Consider the following 18,106-nt stretch of genomic DNA (forward strand, 5'->3'; position numbering starts at 1 on the left):
AGGTTTGCAATGTGCGAACGCTGATGCTAATCAGATAGCTAAAGCTAAAGTGTAAGTTAGGAAAAGGAGGGAGTTGAAGTCATGTGTTGAAGACTTAGGTTCTGAGTTGATGTCTAGATGAGGCAAGTGAGTTGTTTGGAGGGAGAACGCTCCTGGAAGTTGGGGCAAGGATGGTTAAAGCTCCGCCCCCACGGTACCATACTGCCTCCATAAGTCTTAGCTAACTGAGTCTGTTTTGTTTTTTTTGGTGTTGGAAACTTACGCACCTTAAGACATAAATACAATCATGTTTGCACAATCGACTGTAAAACAAATGCAAAAACTGCTCCCCCTGGTGGCTGGCTGCAGTATAGGTCAAAAATCCATCTCCCCAGTCATTCCAGATGGGCTGTGGTCAAACTTTAATAAATTAATACAACTGGTAGAAATGTTTCTCACGTCTGATTGTTGTGGTGATTTGAAGATATCATTTGGCTGTCTTGTATCCAAGTCCTCTTCTTTCTGAAAAGTTTCATTTTCATTAGTTATAAGAAGTTAAAACAAGGTTTTACAAAACGTTTAACGATGATTGACAGCTGACGTTCTTGGGCATTTTTTTCGGGATTGTAAAATATGTCAGGAGGTAGAGTCAGGAAGTGATCAGACTTTCCCAGAATCCCTCACAGTCTCTACTGCACAGACTCTGGCTGCCAATGGCGGCGCCTGAGACGGAGGAACTTTGGCTTCAAAACCGTACAATGGTAAATAGCAGAGCCACTCTGTCCACTCTGTATACAGGCTATGGTTTTTTTTGCATCCGCCTAGCTCGTTTCCTGGGTAGTTTGACTATTGAGAGACGCTGTAGGCTACTTTTAACATCACTTTTTTACATTTTTTGACATATTTTCTCTACACATTTCGGCCGATGAGGGATGATGATGATAGATGATGAATGAAGACCCCCAAAAATCCCAAAAAAAGGACTCAGTGTGCAAAGACCTTTAGTGATGCTCATCCTATTGAATATCAAGGCTCCTGCCTCTCCAACCTAAACGAAACCACGCTTTAACTTTTAATAATCTCAGATTATGTCAGTCAGGAGAAGACTTGGAGTTTCCTTACGTAAGGAATGGAAATAGGACTGTACAACCTCCCAGTTTGGAGTAAAAAGGTTGTAAAGGAATCAGCCCCAGCTTCTCAATCATGGGTGGTTTTCTAAGTCCAGAAATGGCTTTTTAATTCCAACTATAAAAGTCAATACGTGCTCTAAGGAGAGTGAAACCAAGTGAGAGTTCATCGACCAAATGATCGGCTTCAAGTTGTTGAAATGTGCTGAGGCATGAGTTCAGACTGATCGATGAAATGAACGGAGTAAATAAACAAGAAGTTCAACTCAAATCTGTGTTTTTCTTCTTCCAAAGTTAGAAAATAAAAATCAACAGAGAGCTCAACGCTCTTAAGTTCATCCCCTGTTCCACCAAAGCGTATAAATCAGAGGAGCAGAAACCGGGTCTGACTGACTCCACGACCCGGCTCGGCGCTGACCTCTCCCAGGCCTGAGCGACCCGCCGCGCTGTAAACACCGACACAAAGGTGGGACATTCAGGAGCTCCTGCAGAGGGAGCTCAGCAAACAATGTGTGTGTGCATGTGTGTGTGTTCATGTATGAATGTGTGTGTGCTGTTTACAAGGCGGCAGTAAAATAAACAGCTGGTGGAGTAAAGCAGCAGAGAGCAGGAGGAAGAGGAGGAAGAGGAGGAAGAGGAGGTTTGACGCACGCAGAGGATGACAGCTGAAGATCTACGACTGCGGCACAGACGTGGGAGTCGGAGATTACCCAGAATGCTCTGCGCTCACCCTGGCTATCTCAATCTCCTCCACACACACACACACACACACACACACACACACACACACACACACACACACACACACACACATGAATTCATACATCACACAGTCGATCAGGTGTGTCCCACTTGACACGGGTCGATAAGGTGCGTCATCTATCACAGGTTGACGGGCGGCGGGGTGTTTGTCACCGGTGTGTGTGTGTGTGTGTGTATGAGTGTGTGTGTGTGTGTGTGTGTGTGTGTGTTTCTGCCTGGTTGGTGGTTTACTGTACGACAGCTGCTGCTGACGTCACTGGGAGGTTACAGACGTTTGATGAGTCGATCTTTAAAACCTGATCCTCATGTTTAGGGAACTTTGTTCATCAGATTCCTGATAACAGACAACTGAACTTTTTATTTAACCAGACTAAAGATGATTCAACTCATAAAATACAAGGAGGAACTACTGGAATTAAAAAATCGGCCAATGCTAAAGTGTAAAAAAGGGTGCAGTTCCTGATGTGTCCACTTGAGCTGGAGTCTGCGACCGATACTTTTATAGGAGCCATTTTTCCTCAGCTCACCTGGAATAAAGTCAATCAGGAGCCAGAAATTCTACTTTATCTTTGCAATAAAGGATGTAAAGTGTATAAAATTATATCAATATTTTATTTTAGGAAATAATTATCTAAAGGAGAGGTTTTTTTTATTTTATAAAATTGTACATGTGAAGTCTTAAGTGATATATAAAAAAAAACCAAAATATTTTACAAAGTCATAAATTTGCAAAAAATTTACCAAAAAATGAAATTTAAAAAAATGAAAAATTTAAAAAGGAATTTTATTCTAAAAAAGTTTAGAATTAAAAAATTATTTTTTTTGGAATTAAAAAAATAGCAAAAAATAAAAAATAAAAATAAAAAATAATTTGAAAAAAGCTTGTGACATTATAAGAATTTGCAATTAAAAAATATGTATTCATTTATTTTGAATTTCAATAATTTGAAAAAAAATTCAAAAAATATTGAAACGGTAAGAATTTGCAAAAAAAAAATATTTATTTATCTAAATTTCAATTATTTGAAGAAAAAACTTTAAAAATATTGAAATTATAAGAATTTGTAAATAAAAAAATATTTATCTAAATTTCAATAATTTGAAAAAGTTTCAAAAAATACTTTAATTAAAAATGATAATAATAATTTGAAAAAAACTTCTGACATTATAAGAATTTCCAAATATATTTATTTATTTATTTTGAATTTCAATAATTTGAAAAAAAAAACTCAAAAAATATTGAAATTATAAGAATTTGTAAATAAAAAATATCTTTTTTATCTAATTTTAAAAATTTGCAAAAGTTTCAAAAAATATTGAAATTCCATAAAAAATTGAAAAATTTTGGAAAAAATATTTTCTTTTGACAACATATGTTGATTATCTTATAATGTTGCTCGACTCGTCATTATTTGGTTGTTTGCCATTGCCTTGCTACATAATAGACATGTGTATTAATTTGGCACATTGGCAGTTACATGAATCCATCTGCACACATTTTATTTTTTTAAGAAAATCCTGCATATTCATCCTTTAACAACAATAAAAAGCTATAAGCCACGATTGAGCTTTTAAAAAATCAACATTTAAATCTGTTTTATCTGTTTTTGAGGTTTCACTCAGAAAAAATAAAATTCTACCGAGAGAAATCAAATAAACTGATTATAAAACAGTTTGAGGCTGCATCTCTCACAGTGTCCAATGAATTATTTTCAGTATTGATGGTTTTGAAAAATACTGAGCATAATTTGGATGGTGCTGAAATAGAGTGCGGTGAAGCGTCACTTCAGGTCTTCTTTCTGCAATACTGCTTCTGTTCTTTCTCCATCTTTGTTTTTGCACCTCAGCCCTTTGGAGGAATTCAGCTGAGTTCACACTCTTTCTGGAGTGAATCCACTTTAAATAAATTCACCAGTTTAAATATTTAAGATCGCTGCAGGGATTTAAAGCACATTTCACCAAAGCTGCTGGGAAAAAGAGACGTAAGCATCGAATAAAGCTGATATGAAAGTCAAACAGTTTTATTTTATGGCTTTATAACGGTGTTTGCTCTCCTTTCCTTATCTCTGCCTGCTCTCAGAGAATACCGACTCACGCTCTGCGCTTCCTTTGCTCAAATATGAGGAATAAAGAGAGTTAAAGCCACACCAGGATCCACTCGGAGCTGGGTAACACGGCCAGAAAACCTGATCAAAGCGCCGTGGTTTGGACAACCTGCCCAGCAGCTCTGAGAATAATCAGGTGTTTCTCCAAACCCTGTTACTCTTCTTCAGCTGCAGCCGGCGGCAGCAGGAGCTGAAAAACGGTTTAAAATCTGCTCCTCCATGCTCCACCACGCGGGGAAAAATCAATCTGTCCAATCAAAAATCCATTTCTGAAACCCTGCGAGGGTAAAGTTTGCCAAAAGGAGGATTTTACCGTTAAAGAGCCTGACGTTGAGCTTCTTAAGACGGTGTAAGTCATTTCAGAAGAGCCTGAAGCTGCGGCTGAAAGTTTAGGAAACTTCATGTGGAGTCATTGTCCAGGTTTCTGCTGATATTTGGATCAATCTATTTCTGTGTCTCTTTCAGGAAGCTTTTCTGCAAGAAACTTTTCCTCCATGAGAAAATCCCTTGACTAAACTCTGAAATCTTGGTGTTATATTTATCAGTCACCACATCAACAGCTGTCCAATCACATTTCTTCCATTTAAGAAACATTTCTAAATGCAGGTTTGTTGTATCACATTCTGAAGTAGAAATGATCCTTCACACCTTTGTTTGGTCCTGTCTGGATTACTTTAAACCCTCTCTCCACCATCTTTAATTAGGATTAGGATATGGATTTTTCTGGGCCGATACCGATTATTTGAAGCTGATATTAATTTGCAGTCAAAGTGAAAATATTGGTCTCAAAATTTTGAACAACACAAACTCCAACACTTCAATTAAATACCTTTAAGCATGAGTTTATTAAACAGCTCCCAGGCTCAGCAGCATGTTTTATAAAGTTAAATTAAAACTTAAAAAAATAAAAAGATAAAGTTTTCTACAGTAAATAAAGTTTCCCAAAGTTTCAATGTAATAACTGTAATATCTGCACTGCTGATTGGCTGTTTCGCGACCCATGGCTCTGCTTGTAACCAATCAGATTGTAGCTGAGGACTGAGTAGTGACTGCAGACAGTGGAGCGCAATAACGCAGTTTTAAATTTGTTTCTTATCAGCCGTCGGATTTTAAAAAAGGCCGATGCCGATATGCTTCAAAATGCCAAATATTGGCCCTGATAATCAGCCTGGCCGATATTTGATCTATCCCTACTCGAGCCTGATTAAAAACTAAAGGGATAGACCGATTATCAGCACCGATGTTTAACATTTTGAGGAATATCGGTATATAATTTCAAAAAATTAAATTTCAGACTAGGGATAAACCGATTATCGGGACCGATATTTGGCCTTTTGGGGCATATCGACATCAGCCTTTTTTTTTTAATCCGACGACCGATTTGAAACCAATCAAAACTCTGTTGTTTTGACTTTGATGCTTCTCTGCACAGACTCTCAGTCTACCCTATGGAAGCCCTAGATGGTCATTTAAAATCAGTCATTTAAAACCAAACAGAAAATTAATTCAGCTGCATAACATGCCTGTAAAAGTCAGCACAAACTCAATTCTGTCCAGATTTATTGCAGTTACATAGAAATTTTGGAAAACTTTATTTACTGCAGAAAAGTTTAGCTATTTATTTATTAAATTTTCATAAAATGAATATCGGCTTCAAATCGTCCCAACCACAGCACCATCTGATTGGTGAAACAGAGACACTTTTTGGAAAACTTGACTTCCTGTAGAAAACTTAAAGTAGCTCTTTTGTTTTTAAGTTTTCATTTAACGAACCCAATTTTGATGCCAATATTTTTTCCTTTTCCTGCAGATGAATATCGACCCCAAATATCCATTATCGGCTTCTTTGACTAATGAATATTGGTATAGATATCAACCCTAGAAAAAAACATATCGATCCATCTCAAGCTTCAAATTTTAATTGTTTTTTTCTTGTTGTTTTCTCATGCTGTGTTGATCTTATTTTTATAATTTTTTTATAAAGCACCTTGTGATTGCAATGTCAAGTAAAATGCACTAACTCACTGACTTCCTTGCTCTGAAAGCCCCTCTTTAGGCGTCCTGTGACACAGATGAAGATAAAAACAACGAACACATCTGGTCTCCAGTCCAGCTTCTGAGATCAAACCAAGTCAAAGCTCAAGTTTCAGCTCACAGTCCTGGATTTAGGGGTGAAACGATGCACTTTAAGTAAAGTGTCAATCAATCAAACATGGAAGTAATTATTGTGACACTTTCACTGTTTTCCAGGAAGTAACGGAGCAAGTTTCTCTGTGGTTTTTAAAAACTAGTTCTCCTCATTTCAGAAAAGATGTTTTTGGATCAACACTCCTCACCAAGCCTGAAAGAGCTCCTCTAAATTTAGTTTTTAATAAGCAGGTTAGCAGCAGGTGAGGAGGTGCTCAGGTATGTGAGACCAGGATGTGCGTGAGCTTCTTCTAACATTTAATAAACCTGGAAGCTGCAGCGTGTCCAGGCTGATGCCCCGAGGACAGGAGGGTCTGTGGATCCATTTCCTACCACAGCCCTGTTTACTGGGAGATGTAATCAGATTCCAGCACCGCTTCCTTCCTGTAACCCACACACACACACACACACACAAACACACACACCGCCGTCCTCATCGCCGTCTCCATGAGCTGACATCTGAGCATCACTCGGCGCAGCGAGGAAGGACAGAAATTACAGAGCCAGGGGGAGGGTGAAGGGAGGGTGGAAGAGCTGCATTCCTGCGCACCACTGGCATCACATCACACACTTTACACACTTTACACACACATCCACACACACACACTGCAGCTTCTTATCTGCTACACACACTGGCATGGAGTGAAATAAAACAGAACGTGCTGGAACAACAGAGCGAAAGGAGAACAGCAGAAAAACAGCAGGGGACAGGAAGAAAGAGACTCGTTCTGGATTTAGTCCTGGTCCCAGCTCGCTCAGACTTTCCTTTAAATGTGTCACTGTGTCAAAGGATGTGCTGATCACAGCTGTGTGATGCCAAGTTAACTTCTTCTGAATAAAAAACAGCATCCAGAGCAGACAGAGATGACTTCACGTCTGACGTTTCCCAGGTGGTTGTTTGTTTCCGACTTTTATCACTTTCATTTCTGCCTGATTCTGATTATTTCTCGATCTGTCTGATGTTCAGCATCCTGAAACCTTACATCACCGTCTTCCTGCCGTCATGGCTCATGGTATATCCTGCTCCTAACACGGCGGTATCGTGCTGACGACAAACAGAAGGCAGAGGATTCGTCTAACCTCTCTACGGTGAGAGTTTTCCCCGATGTCAGCTTCAGCTTTATGAAATCTCTGTGCCATGCCAATAAAGCAGCCAGCAAAACTAATTGAATGAAAAAAAAGGGAGATGTTGAAGTCAAACACGCACTCTGAGTGGTATTCTGGGGGTAAACTCAACATACTTGACGTTGAACTTACAGCAGTAATGTAAACAGAGTTTATAGAGTCTTCTGTTAATGTTTCACCAGAGACACTTCCTGAAACTAAAACCTCATTTCCGCTCCGTGGGAGACTCCAGATGAGGTAATGAAACCTGGATTTAACCTGATCCTAAATCTCCTCAAGTTCAAACTCACTCCTTGCTGGAGGTGAGGAGACGAGTCACAGGAAGCTCGGCGGGCTAACGAACCCACCCAACCTGTGTAACGACAGCGAACTGACACAGCGCTCTGTCCTCAGGTGATTTCCCAACAAACAAATACCGACCTTTGTAGTAAGGAGCCTGGAGTCATTCTGTGGGCAGAGAGGCTGTAACTATGTGGAGCGGGAGTGAGGTAAGACGGCGCATTTTACACCAGGAGATGTGTCATCATCACTGCAGGGCTGCAGGGCTCAGCACGGAGCAATAACAAAGACTGCTGCTTTCAAGGACTGTGGGAATGTAGAAACACTCATAGAAGAAAAATGAAGAAATATTATCAAAGAGAATGAGGATTTTCTAGATCAAGGGTTTGAAACTTGCAGCTCTTTGACTCCTTTGCTGTGGTTACTTGTAGCTTTAAAAAAATTATTATAACAGAGAATTTTGTTAACATTTTGTTAAACTACTATAATGCTTTCAAACTTTTTTGAGATATTTTGGCAATTTACTCAACTTTTTTCATTTTTTTAATACAATTTTTTGACATTTTTCAAAAATTAAGAAAAAAAAAAAAAACAATTGCGATTTTTTTTTAAATTGAAAATTCCATTTTTAATTTCAAATTTCTTTGCAAATTATTTTAAATTTCATTTTACTTACAATTTTGCATTTTTTATTTTTTTTTACAATTTATGAAAATTTCAATTTTTTTTTTTACATTTTTTCGAGTTAAGATTTTTCTTCTAAAAATGAAAGCTTTTGCAAATTTTTAAAACACTCGCAAACTTAATTTTTCTATCACATTTTTTTCCAATTATTTGAATTTTATTTTTTACAATTTTGCTTTTTTTTTTCTTCCATCTATTTTGAAATTACATTTTTTAAATATCTTTGCAAATCTATGAAATTTTGGCAAGTTTTTTGAGATTTTAAAAATTTTAAAAACCATTTTTTATTTTTGCAACTTCCTAAAATTTCAAGTTTTGTAAATTTATGAAATTTATGATATCATAAATGTTTCCATTATTTTAACATTTGAAAATGTATTAGAAATAAACAAAACTAAGACTTAATATGTATTTGTTAAACACAAAAAACTTTTTGTTTAGATAATTATTTACTAGATTTTTATTATGATTCAAAGTTTATTTACACTCTCTGTCTTATTGTGAAGATAAAGTAGATTTTGTGACTCCCAAATGAATTTAATCCAGGTGAGCTGAGGAAAAATGGCTCCTTTGAAAGTGAAGGTTGCAGACTCTTGTTCTAGATGCATTTCTTACTAAGTCCAATTTTTTTGCAAAGTTTTACCCTTGATTGTTTTTGCATGCTGAATTACAGATATTTTCAATCTTTGTCTCCAAACAGCTTCCTCCAGTCTAAGTCTTTTGGGACAACACATAGGGATAATTTCTGTTCTTATCCTCCAATTATTTTCTCAGTTAATCCACAAATCCAAAATATGTCAATCAGTGTTCTGCAGAATTTGAGATGAAGCCACAAAATAAATTTTGACACCAAGTGACGGGAAATTCTGTTTGCAAACTTGGAGGATAAACAAACTTGGACGCTGGATTTTTCAAATGTTTCCTCATGAATTGTTGATTAGTTGCCATTTGATTAGTTGTGTTTTACTTTGATGTGAATGACATGCTCTAGAGTAAGACATCATCCCCGTGCCCTGTCATCCAGCCCATGTGTTTGACATTAGGGTGGAAACCAGTAGCTTGTAGTCCATGTTCATGTGGACTGGTGGTTTTGGAAAATGTGGTTCAGTTAATAACACTCTCCTTTCAGCCAGGACAAACTTTCCTACACGACTCCTCTGAGTCTAACTTTAGAAAGTGTTCATGTCGAGCAGCTTCCAGGTGTGTGTGAGTGTGTGTGTGTGTGTGTGTGATGTTAAAGCAGGTTGTAGCTGGAAAAGATCCTGCATGTTCAGCCCATTTTTAATAGCCACAGCAGGTGTAGCAGGGTATTAACAGGGACATTTGCTGTTAGCTCTGTGGCTAAGCTAACTGTGGAGCGAGCCCGGCAGATGGAGGCCAGATGAGGCTTTGAAGAGGAGGTAATTATCCTGCACCACACCCAGACACTGTGCCCGGCAGGCCACCCGATGACATCACTCTTCCTCTGACACAGAGTGTGTGCGTGTGTTTGTGTGCATATGTAGGTGTGTGTGTGAGTACACATGCTGATTAAGTGAAGGACAGGTGAACAGATTGGAGCCAACCATCCATGCCTGCACACTCATGCTGCCCTCAAGTGCTCCTTAAACCTCACTTTATGCCAGTTCAGGGGTCAAAAAGTGTGGTTTAAACACCTTTTACAGAGATAATTACCACATAGATACTGTAAGAGGATTATTTTATTCCTAAATTTATTCATTTTATTTTATTTTACTTTATTTTATTATTTAATTTTATTATTTTATATTACATATTTTTTATTCTATTTAATCATTTTATATTATTTAATTATTTGATTTAATTATTTTATATTATTTAATTATTAAAGATTATCTCATTATTTTATTTCATTATTTGATATTATTATTTTATATTTTATATATTTTTTTACTTTATTTTATTATTTAAGATTATTTTATTATTTAATTTAATTATTTAAGATGACCTAATTATTTTATTTTATTTAATTATTTTAGTTTATTTAATTATTTTAATAAATTATTTAATATTATTTAATTATTTTATTTACCTTTTTTATATTATTTAGTTATTTTATTTTATTTTATATAATTTAATTTAATTTTATTTTATTTCATTATTTTTTTGAATATTTGTATATCTTATATCTTAACTTTTTCTATATTCTATCTGCATTTTTATTATCTTCTTGTAAATTGTTACAACACACCAAAAAAAAAACTCCTTGTATATGCAAATGTACTTGGCAATAAAACTTGATTCTCAATTTCATTCTGATTTAGGGGTGGGTGACGTCTTATTCTGAAAAAAAGGTTGGCAAGAAATGGAAAAAATACTCTAATACTTCCATTATAAGTAAAATACATAACTTTTAAAGAGTATTGGGGGAAAGACGCTTATATTTTGTCCCTTATCAGTTGATTGCCATGTGACACCCACTCTCTCAAGCGTTTTCTCACTGATTTCCCAGAAAAAGCCGAACAAGGCCTCACAGAAACTTCCATGAAAGCACCATAAATTACAGTCTCTACTTTCCCTTTGCTTATTTTTTAATGGCTGACACCCTGAACTGCTGTAAACAGAAACTGTGACTCATTACGCTCCTCTAACTAACAGCTCTGTTTATACAACACCAATAAAAACCTCACAGAGCTCGTGCAGCTCTTCCTCATTTGTCACCAGCCTCCTCCACTTCCATCGCTATCGCTCTGAATCTGTTTATTACGACAGCTCGGTCTGTGGGGACGTGCTGGGAGTCACTCTGCTGCTGATTGAATGGAGAGCTATTATTAGCAGATATTATAACACAATGACTCTGTGGCTATTTGGGCTACTGGCTCCTTCTGATCTCATTAACGTCAACATGATCCGTCTGGTCACGTCCGGCTCGGAGGGATGTTAAAATGTTATGATCTGACAGAGCTGAAGTTCATTGAGGACTGTTTATTTATTGTCATGAATTTCCTGGAAGGATTCGTCTAGATTCGCTAATTTCCTCGGTTAAAAAAGTTGGCAGTTGTTAGCTTGATTGTTTAGGCTCATGGGTTGGTGGATCTTTGTTTTGGTAGGTTGATGGAGAGGTTCATGAGTTGGCTTGTTGTTTTATAGTTCAGTCGGTAAGAGATGCTGGCAGGAAGACTAATTGGTGGGACAACAGGTTGGTACTTAGTAGCAGAAAGGCTAGTTTGGCTAGCTGGGTAGCTAAGATGGTCTGTCTCCTGGATCCTGTCTGCTCACAGCAGGTGAAGCTCTTCCAATGTGGCGTTGGGGTCTGCTGTTAGCTCTGTTAGCCATGTCTGTGAATAGCATGATGCTACTCTGCCCTCTGGTATTCCCTCTGTTGCTGGGTTAGCACGGCTAGCTCGTCCATCTTATTGGAGATAGATCTTACGTTCCCAATAACGATGGATGGAAGGACAGGTCCATGTTGTCACTTCCTGGCTCACACCTGAGAACCAGCACGTCGTCCTCACCTCCTTCTCCTCACCTTGTGGGAAACATCTGGCCTAGAACCAGTTAGCATTGACATGCTACAGGCTGCTAACAGCTGATTTCACATGTAAACAATGCAGCCATGGTTACATGTAGGATCTCCAGACAAACACAGGAGAAAAAGTAGTAAAAATATCAATGAAGACACAAAAAGTTTGGTGTCCATGACCAACAAATGATCCATACAAAGAAATGATCCACTCCAAATACAAAGATTATGAAAAAGTCAAGAAAAAAAATCTGAAAAGCGTATCGTCCCAGCCCTGATGAACAGAGGTGGATGAACAGAAAGCTAGATTTGTTTATGTGCAAAATCATGTGTGCAGAGATTTTACCTCAAACTTTTGTCTGACAGTCACATCCACAAACAAAGACCACTGAGAAAATGCTTCCTAAACTGTTAGCATGATCAGCTAATGGATTACACAAACATAATCTAAGTCTGACATTCAAATTCTCGCTGAAATCTCAAATCCACAACCACAAAATCTTCCCAGAACAGATAAGCCGACCAGCATAAGATGGCTCTAATCTTTCTCTCTTCCTGTCTTTTTCCTTTTCCTCCATAATTGAGACCACGCTGGAAAAAACCATCAGTCCTCGTTAAGACAGAGCCTCGTTAGAGACGCTGACCCCGCCCTGCCCCGGCCTGCTGGCAACGTGTCTCTGTGAGGCTGTGTGAGGTTGTGTGTGTTGTCGGGGGGTAATTAAGGCAATTAGCTCAGGATATCAACATCATCAAGCGTCTCCGGGAGGGCGGACGAGTCCATCAAAGGTTGATATAAATGATTAAACACAGAGAAGTCTTTATCGCAGCCGAGCAGTCGACTACAAAGCATCTTTACATCACATGTAGACAGAAAACACCTCCCAGAGCGCTGATCCTCTGGGTTTTATCTCCACAAGGAAAGAAGCAGGGACAGTCACAGAAAACAAGCTGCTGAAAGTCACTTAACAAATAAAATCAAACATCATCTGCCTAAAAGTGAAACAAGTCAACTAATATATATATATATATAAGAATTCAGCTAAGTGAAATATTTAATTAGACCAACACACTTTGATTTAAATTATTTTAAGTCTCCCTACAAATAATGAAAAGCATCATCTGCATAGACTGCAAATAAAGAGTTAAGCAAGTTGAAAAGAAAACTCCAAAAAAAAAAAAAAAAGCTGAAAAATTTCTGTGGTTGGTTCAAAGCAAATTTTTCCAGAGTTAATTGCAAATAAAATCAAAGATCATCTGCATACAAAGATGTCAAATGTTATGACAACAGTTTAAAATAAGATATCTGAACAAGTTTTTCATCTTAAGTTACAACTCAATTATTATTATTCTATCGACATTTTGTTTTATTTAACTTTCAGCAGTCTGAAGCAACAAATGTTGCAAAAAGATTATTTTTTAAATTCATTCATTAATTTATCTATCTATTTTTATTATTATATGTATTTTTATTATATTTATTTTTGTTTATTATTTTATTTATTTATTTATAATTGTATTAAAATGTTTTTAATTTTATTTCTATATTTCTTTCTTTCTTTCTTTCTTTCTTTATTTATAATTTTATTCATTCATTTGTTTTTTATCTTTATTTATTCATTATCTTCATTTATTTAATTATAATTTTATTTATTTGTTTTTGTATTTTATTTATTTATTTTTTCATTGTTTTATTTAACTGTTTTTAATTTAGTTTTATTTCTTTATTATTATATTTCTTTATTTCTTTCTTCATTTATTTATTCATTATTCACATTTTTATTTTTCTTAATTACTGTATTTATTTATTCATTTATTTACTCATTTATTTATTTTAACTAATGTATATATTTATTAATTTTTTATTAATTAATCTTTATTATTTTTTATTTATTATTTAACCTATTTATTTTTATGTATTTATTTTATTAAATTTTGAACACAGCTTCTTCTAAAGCAAGAGGACCTTTGGGAGTCCCACACACAAACACACGCTCTGACATAAACCTCCGAGCTGCTGGTGGGCTTTTTCCTGCTCATCAATCACGCTTTCCTCCATTTTCATCACCCACAATCAATCAGATCAAGTACCTAACCTCCCCTGACACACACACAGTAACACGCAGACACACCCACACACACACACCTGTTTGTGTTTGTGTATGTGTGGGCAGCGATGTGTGCAAAAGAAAAGGCAGTAATCGGGTTAAACCTCTCAGCACTCCCCCTCCAGCAGCTTAATCCAATCGCCTTCCAGTAAAACGCCTCACATGTGCTGGGGTTGCTCCGGTAACCCAGTCCCACCCTCTGATACACATGTCTGCAGTCTCACACCAACACACACGCACACACTCTTGGTCTCTATCTGACTGGCACAGAGTGAGTTAACACGGCTGGCTCCTGCTCAGACCTTATCTGTGAAGTGAGCCAAACAGCAACGAGAAGAAGTCGCTGAGCGGGAGGAGGACTGATATCAGAGAGGAAATATGCTCCTCTCCACAGCGGGGAAAACTCTTCAGTGTGAGCTTTTATACCATCAGGAGTTTAACAAGACTGAGCTGTTAGGATCATCTTTGATCCTGAGTTTAGTTTGTGCTGAAGCTCCATCAGTTCTCAAAGAAGTGATCAACTCTAACCTTAATATTTACACCGTTATCATGAAGTTTGACAATTCACAGAGAAAGATACACGCACTATATACAAGGATTAAAAACCAACAACTGGTGCCAAACAGACAACAGGTCTCAGGCCTTTCTGTTAAAAATCAAACACTGAATTCTTGCACTGCAAAAACTAAAACATGAAGTTTTTCTTATTAGACTTAATCTGAGCCACAGCGCCTGACAAGTCTGGAAAAATGATTTATTTTACGATACTAAAAGACTGAAATGAAGCTTGAATTACTCTTAAAAAAATCCACCAATGAGGGAAAAGAGGTGCTTGTATTATTCTTACTTCAACAAATTAAATAAGGCATTTTTTCAACGCCAATGGAAAGATTTTTTTTACTTTTTTAGTGAAACTCGGGCATCATTTTTCTTATAATACCCAGAAATAATAAACATACCTCAATTATTCAAGTGACTTTGGCTGATATTAAGACTTACAGGACACTGTTTTTCAAAATAAGACAAACTTTGCTTTGATTTTAGTTTTTACAGTGCAGTAAAAGATATCCAGGTATCATCCCAGCACATTCCTCCCTCATGTCTATAGGAAACAAAAGTTTAAGTTCAAGAGACAAACATCAGTTTGAACTCTAATGCTGCAAAAACTAAAACCTGAGCTTTTGTCTTATTTTTTTATTAAAAAATAAGTATTTTGAGACTTTATTTGAGCCTTATTTACCCAGAAAATCATCCCAATTCTTGATATCAAGAGACAAAAACGACGCCAGAAGTTCTTACTCCACTTGCAGATTTTCTTTTTCACCCTTTACAAGCTACTCAGGCTTCAATTCTCTCTTTCATTTCTTAAAAATAAACATTTTTCTGGACTCATCAGATCAGTCTGGCTCATATTAAGCCTAATCAAGCTATCATAGCTACAGATACCACACAAAAACATGTTTAGACTTCAGGTTTTACAGTGTAGAAATGATATCTACATATCATCACAGCACATTTCTCCCTCATGTCTATCAGAAACAAAAGTCCAAGATCAAACTTTATTATAAGATTTTGCTACAAAAGCTGAAATCTAAGTGTTTGTGTCTTATACAAAGTAAAAAAGAATAGTCCACTACACTTCATATGAGCCACATTCGCCTGAAAAGACCAGAAAAATGTCTTATTTTAAGATATTATAAGACAAGCTTAGAAAATATTCCCAAAAAGAAGGAATTTTTATTACACAAAACTTAAAAAAAAACTTTATAAACATTTTCTTACCCTACTCACTGATATTTTTGTATTTTATGGATGTCATTTTTTAAAATATTCTTGAAATAAGACATTTTTTCTGGACTTGTTCAATAAATGAGGCTAAAAATAAGAAAAAAAATTGTTTAGATTTCAGTTTTGGCGGTGTGGAAATGATTTCCTGATACTGTCACACGTTTATTTCAACAGATGTTCTGAAATTTTTCTTTTAACCCATCTGTTTTTAGAACAAGTTTTATGTATATGATTTGTCTTGATTACTTATTCAAGTTGGAAAATATAGGAAAATCAAATCCCTGATCCGTCTACTTTTCTAGTTTAGGAAAATCATTCATGATCAAACATCTGTGAAAAAAAATCTCTTTCAATGCGTCAGAGTAAAATTCAGACGTGATTTTCTCAGATTTGCTGCATCGAGACAAAGACTGAGAGAGGAAACCATCATCCTGTACATCACACCATCATCAGGCGGCGCCGTGCTCCGAGGAACACGGGACACTCCCCCCGACGGGAAAACGATCAAATGTTCTGCGGCAAAGTGTGTGTGTGTGTGTGTGAGTGTGTGTGTGTGTGTGTACATGTATGAATCCGCTGCAGTCTGGCCTCGCTGGATGACTCACACAGAGCCTACATGTGTGGCCGTGCCATTACACACACACACACACACACACACACACACTCTCACATAAAATATATACTGTAGATGGAGCTGATGGAGTGGAGCACACCCCTCTACATCTGCCCTCCCATCATGCTTTGCGGTTTGATTGATGAGTGATGGGGTGCAGAGGGCTGCAGCTCTCTGTGGCGTGTGTTTGAGCTTCAGGCGAGGATGGCGGTTCATGCTTCGCCTTTAACGCTCAGAGGTTCAGGATGTACGGCGTTAATCTGAGATTAACGAACCAAAACAGACTCTGATGTTTAGATGAAACCAGAAAATATAAGGAAATGATGAAGAATAACACCACCTGTGATCTGAGACCAACAAACACACAAAACATCCTTTTCTGGAAATCTGCATCACGACAACAACACAGCAGCCGCCGCCGCCGCCAGGGAAAGAGACGAAGCTCGAAGGATGAGGAACTTACTCATGGTGGGAATCCAGGGAAGGGGGGCAGGGCGAGGCCCAGGTGGGGCGGGGCTTTGGACAGGTGAGGTTAATCTCCGCTGGGTCTTTCTTCGAGGCACTCATGACCTGAGGACGACAAAAAAACGACTTTCAAACCATGAAAAACAAACATTTATTTACATTTTCTGACTCCACCTGTTAAAACACAGAGAATAATTAGATTTTTATCTATTTAATATTTCAGATTTTTTGTTTTTGGTAGTTTTAGCTCCTGTGTCAAACAAAACAAGTCATCCGAGCCCATTCTTCAGGAGTTTCTGGGAGTTTTCGTCACATTTCTTTGGCCAAAATGTTGATGGGTCGACTCATTAACGACGACACTGGCACAAAAATGATCCCTCCTCTTCACGTTTTAATGTGTGTGTGTGTGTGAGCATCCATCTGTGTGAACAGGCTAAAGAACAGTAATCTGGTGGCAGTGTGCAGTAATGATGGGTAATTTGATCACTCTGCAGATGCCTGCTGGGGGAGGAGGAGGGAGGAGCGGCTGGGACGCGGAGGTCGGGAGGAGGAAATGATGCAGGTGATGTAGAAACGAAGCCCACCCCCTGCTCGTCTCCTCTAATCCCCGCCACCGCTGCAGATGCTGGAGGATTTGATCTCCTCCTCCGGGGGCTGCGAGGGAAAGCAGCAGAGGTCAGCAGAAAGCAGCAGCAGCAGAGGGAGGGAGGGGCCAACACGCGTCAGAGCAGAGAGGCTTTCACTTTTCAGAGCGTTTTCTACCTTCAGGGCTCTGTTATCGCTCTCATTATCACCTACAATCCAGTCGAGCTGAGTTTAAGTGCAGCAGCTGCTGGAAAACACAGGAAACATTTAATTAACCGAGCTAAACGAGAGTCACAAACTGGGTTTCAGCTTCTTAACGGCCTTAAAAAGCACAAACGGTCCAGGGAGAACAGGTCCGAAGGCTTTAGCACTCAGAAATAAAGTCCAGTCAAATCCTCATGGGAAACTGCTCTGAGCTCTGAGGCTGAGGCGCAGGATTAGATCCACCATATGTCCACCTGTGGAGATGACGGCGCTGCGGTCCGAGCAGCCAATCACAGGCAGCGACACTGAGGAGCAGGGCGCAGTTTGGAGGGGATGAGAGGAGGTGAGAGGTCGCAGGAGATGATCCATGAAACAGAAACGTGGGGAGGCGTTCTGGTTAAACCAAGTGTTAGTTTCTTGTCTGAAACGCCGGTGAGTTGATTTGTAGCTTAGCTGAGGCGCAGGTTCTAATGATGGCTCCTATCTTAATGCGAAAAAGCTCTACTACCCGGATGAAAACAAGCAGAGATGACAGATTTCAACTTTTGGCGCAGCACTGATACAACTTTTAGGCCCCGTTTACATAACAATGTTTCATCTGAAAATGCTAACACGCA

The 18,106-nt window shown here is 37.8% G+C and overlaps 1 protein-coding gene across 1 annotated transcript in view; it reads right to left on the reverse strand.

Moving 5' to 3' along the window:
- The window catches only part of usp6nl (USP6 N-terminal like), a 93,685-nt gene that overhangs the window by 65,595 nt on the left and 9,984 nt on the right, over positions 1–18,106 (reverse strand). Inside the window, exon 2 of the mRNA XM_074698461.1 lies at positions 16,699–16,805. Within this exon, the coding sequence (XP_074554562.1) occupies positions 16,699–16,702 (4 nt within the window). The 5' untranslated portion in view covers positions 16,703–16,805. The remainder of the gene's footprint in view (positions 1–16,698; positions 16,806–18,106) is intronic.

The sequence above is a fragment of the Halichoeres trimaculatus genome, unplaced genomic scaffold (genome assembly GCF_033239565.1).
Source record: "Halichoeres trimaculatus isolate MK-OKI-2021-1 unplaced genomic scaffold, fHalTri1.1 fHalTri1_scaffold_21, whole genome shotgun sequence".
NCBI lineage: Eukaryota > Metazoa > Chordata > Actinopteri > Labriformes > Labridae > Halichoeres > Halichoeres trimaculatus.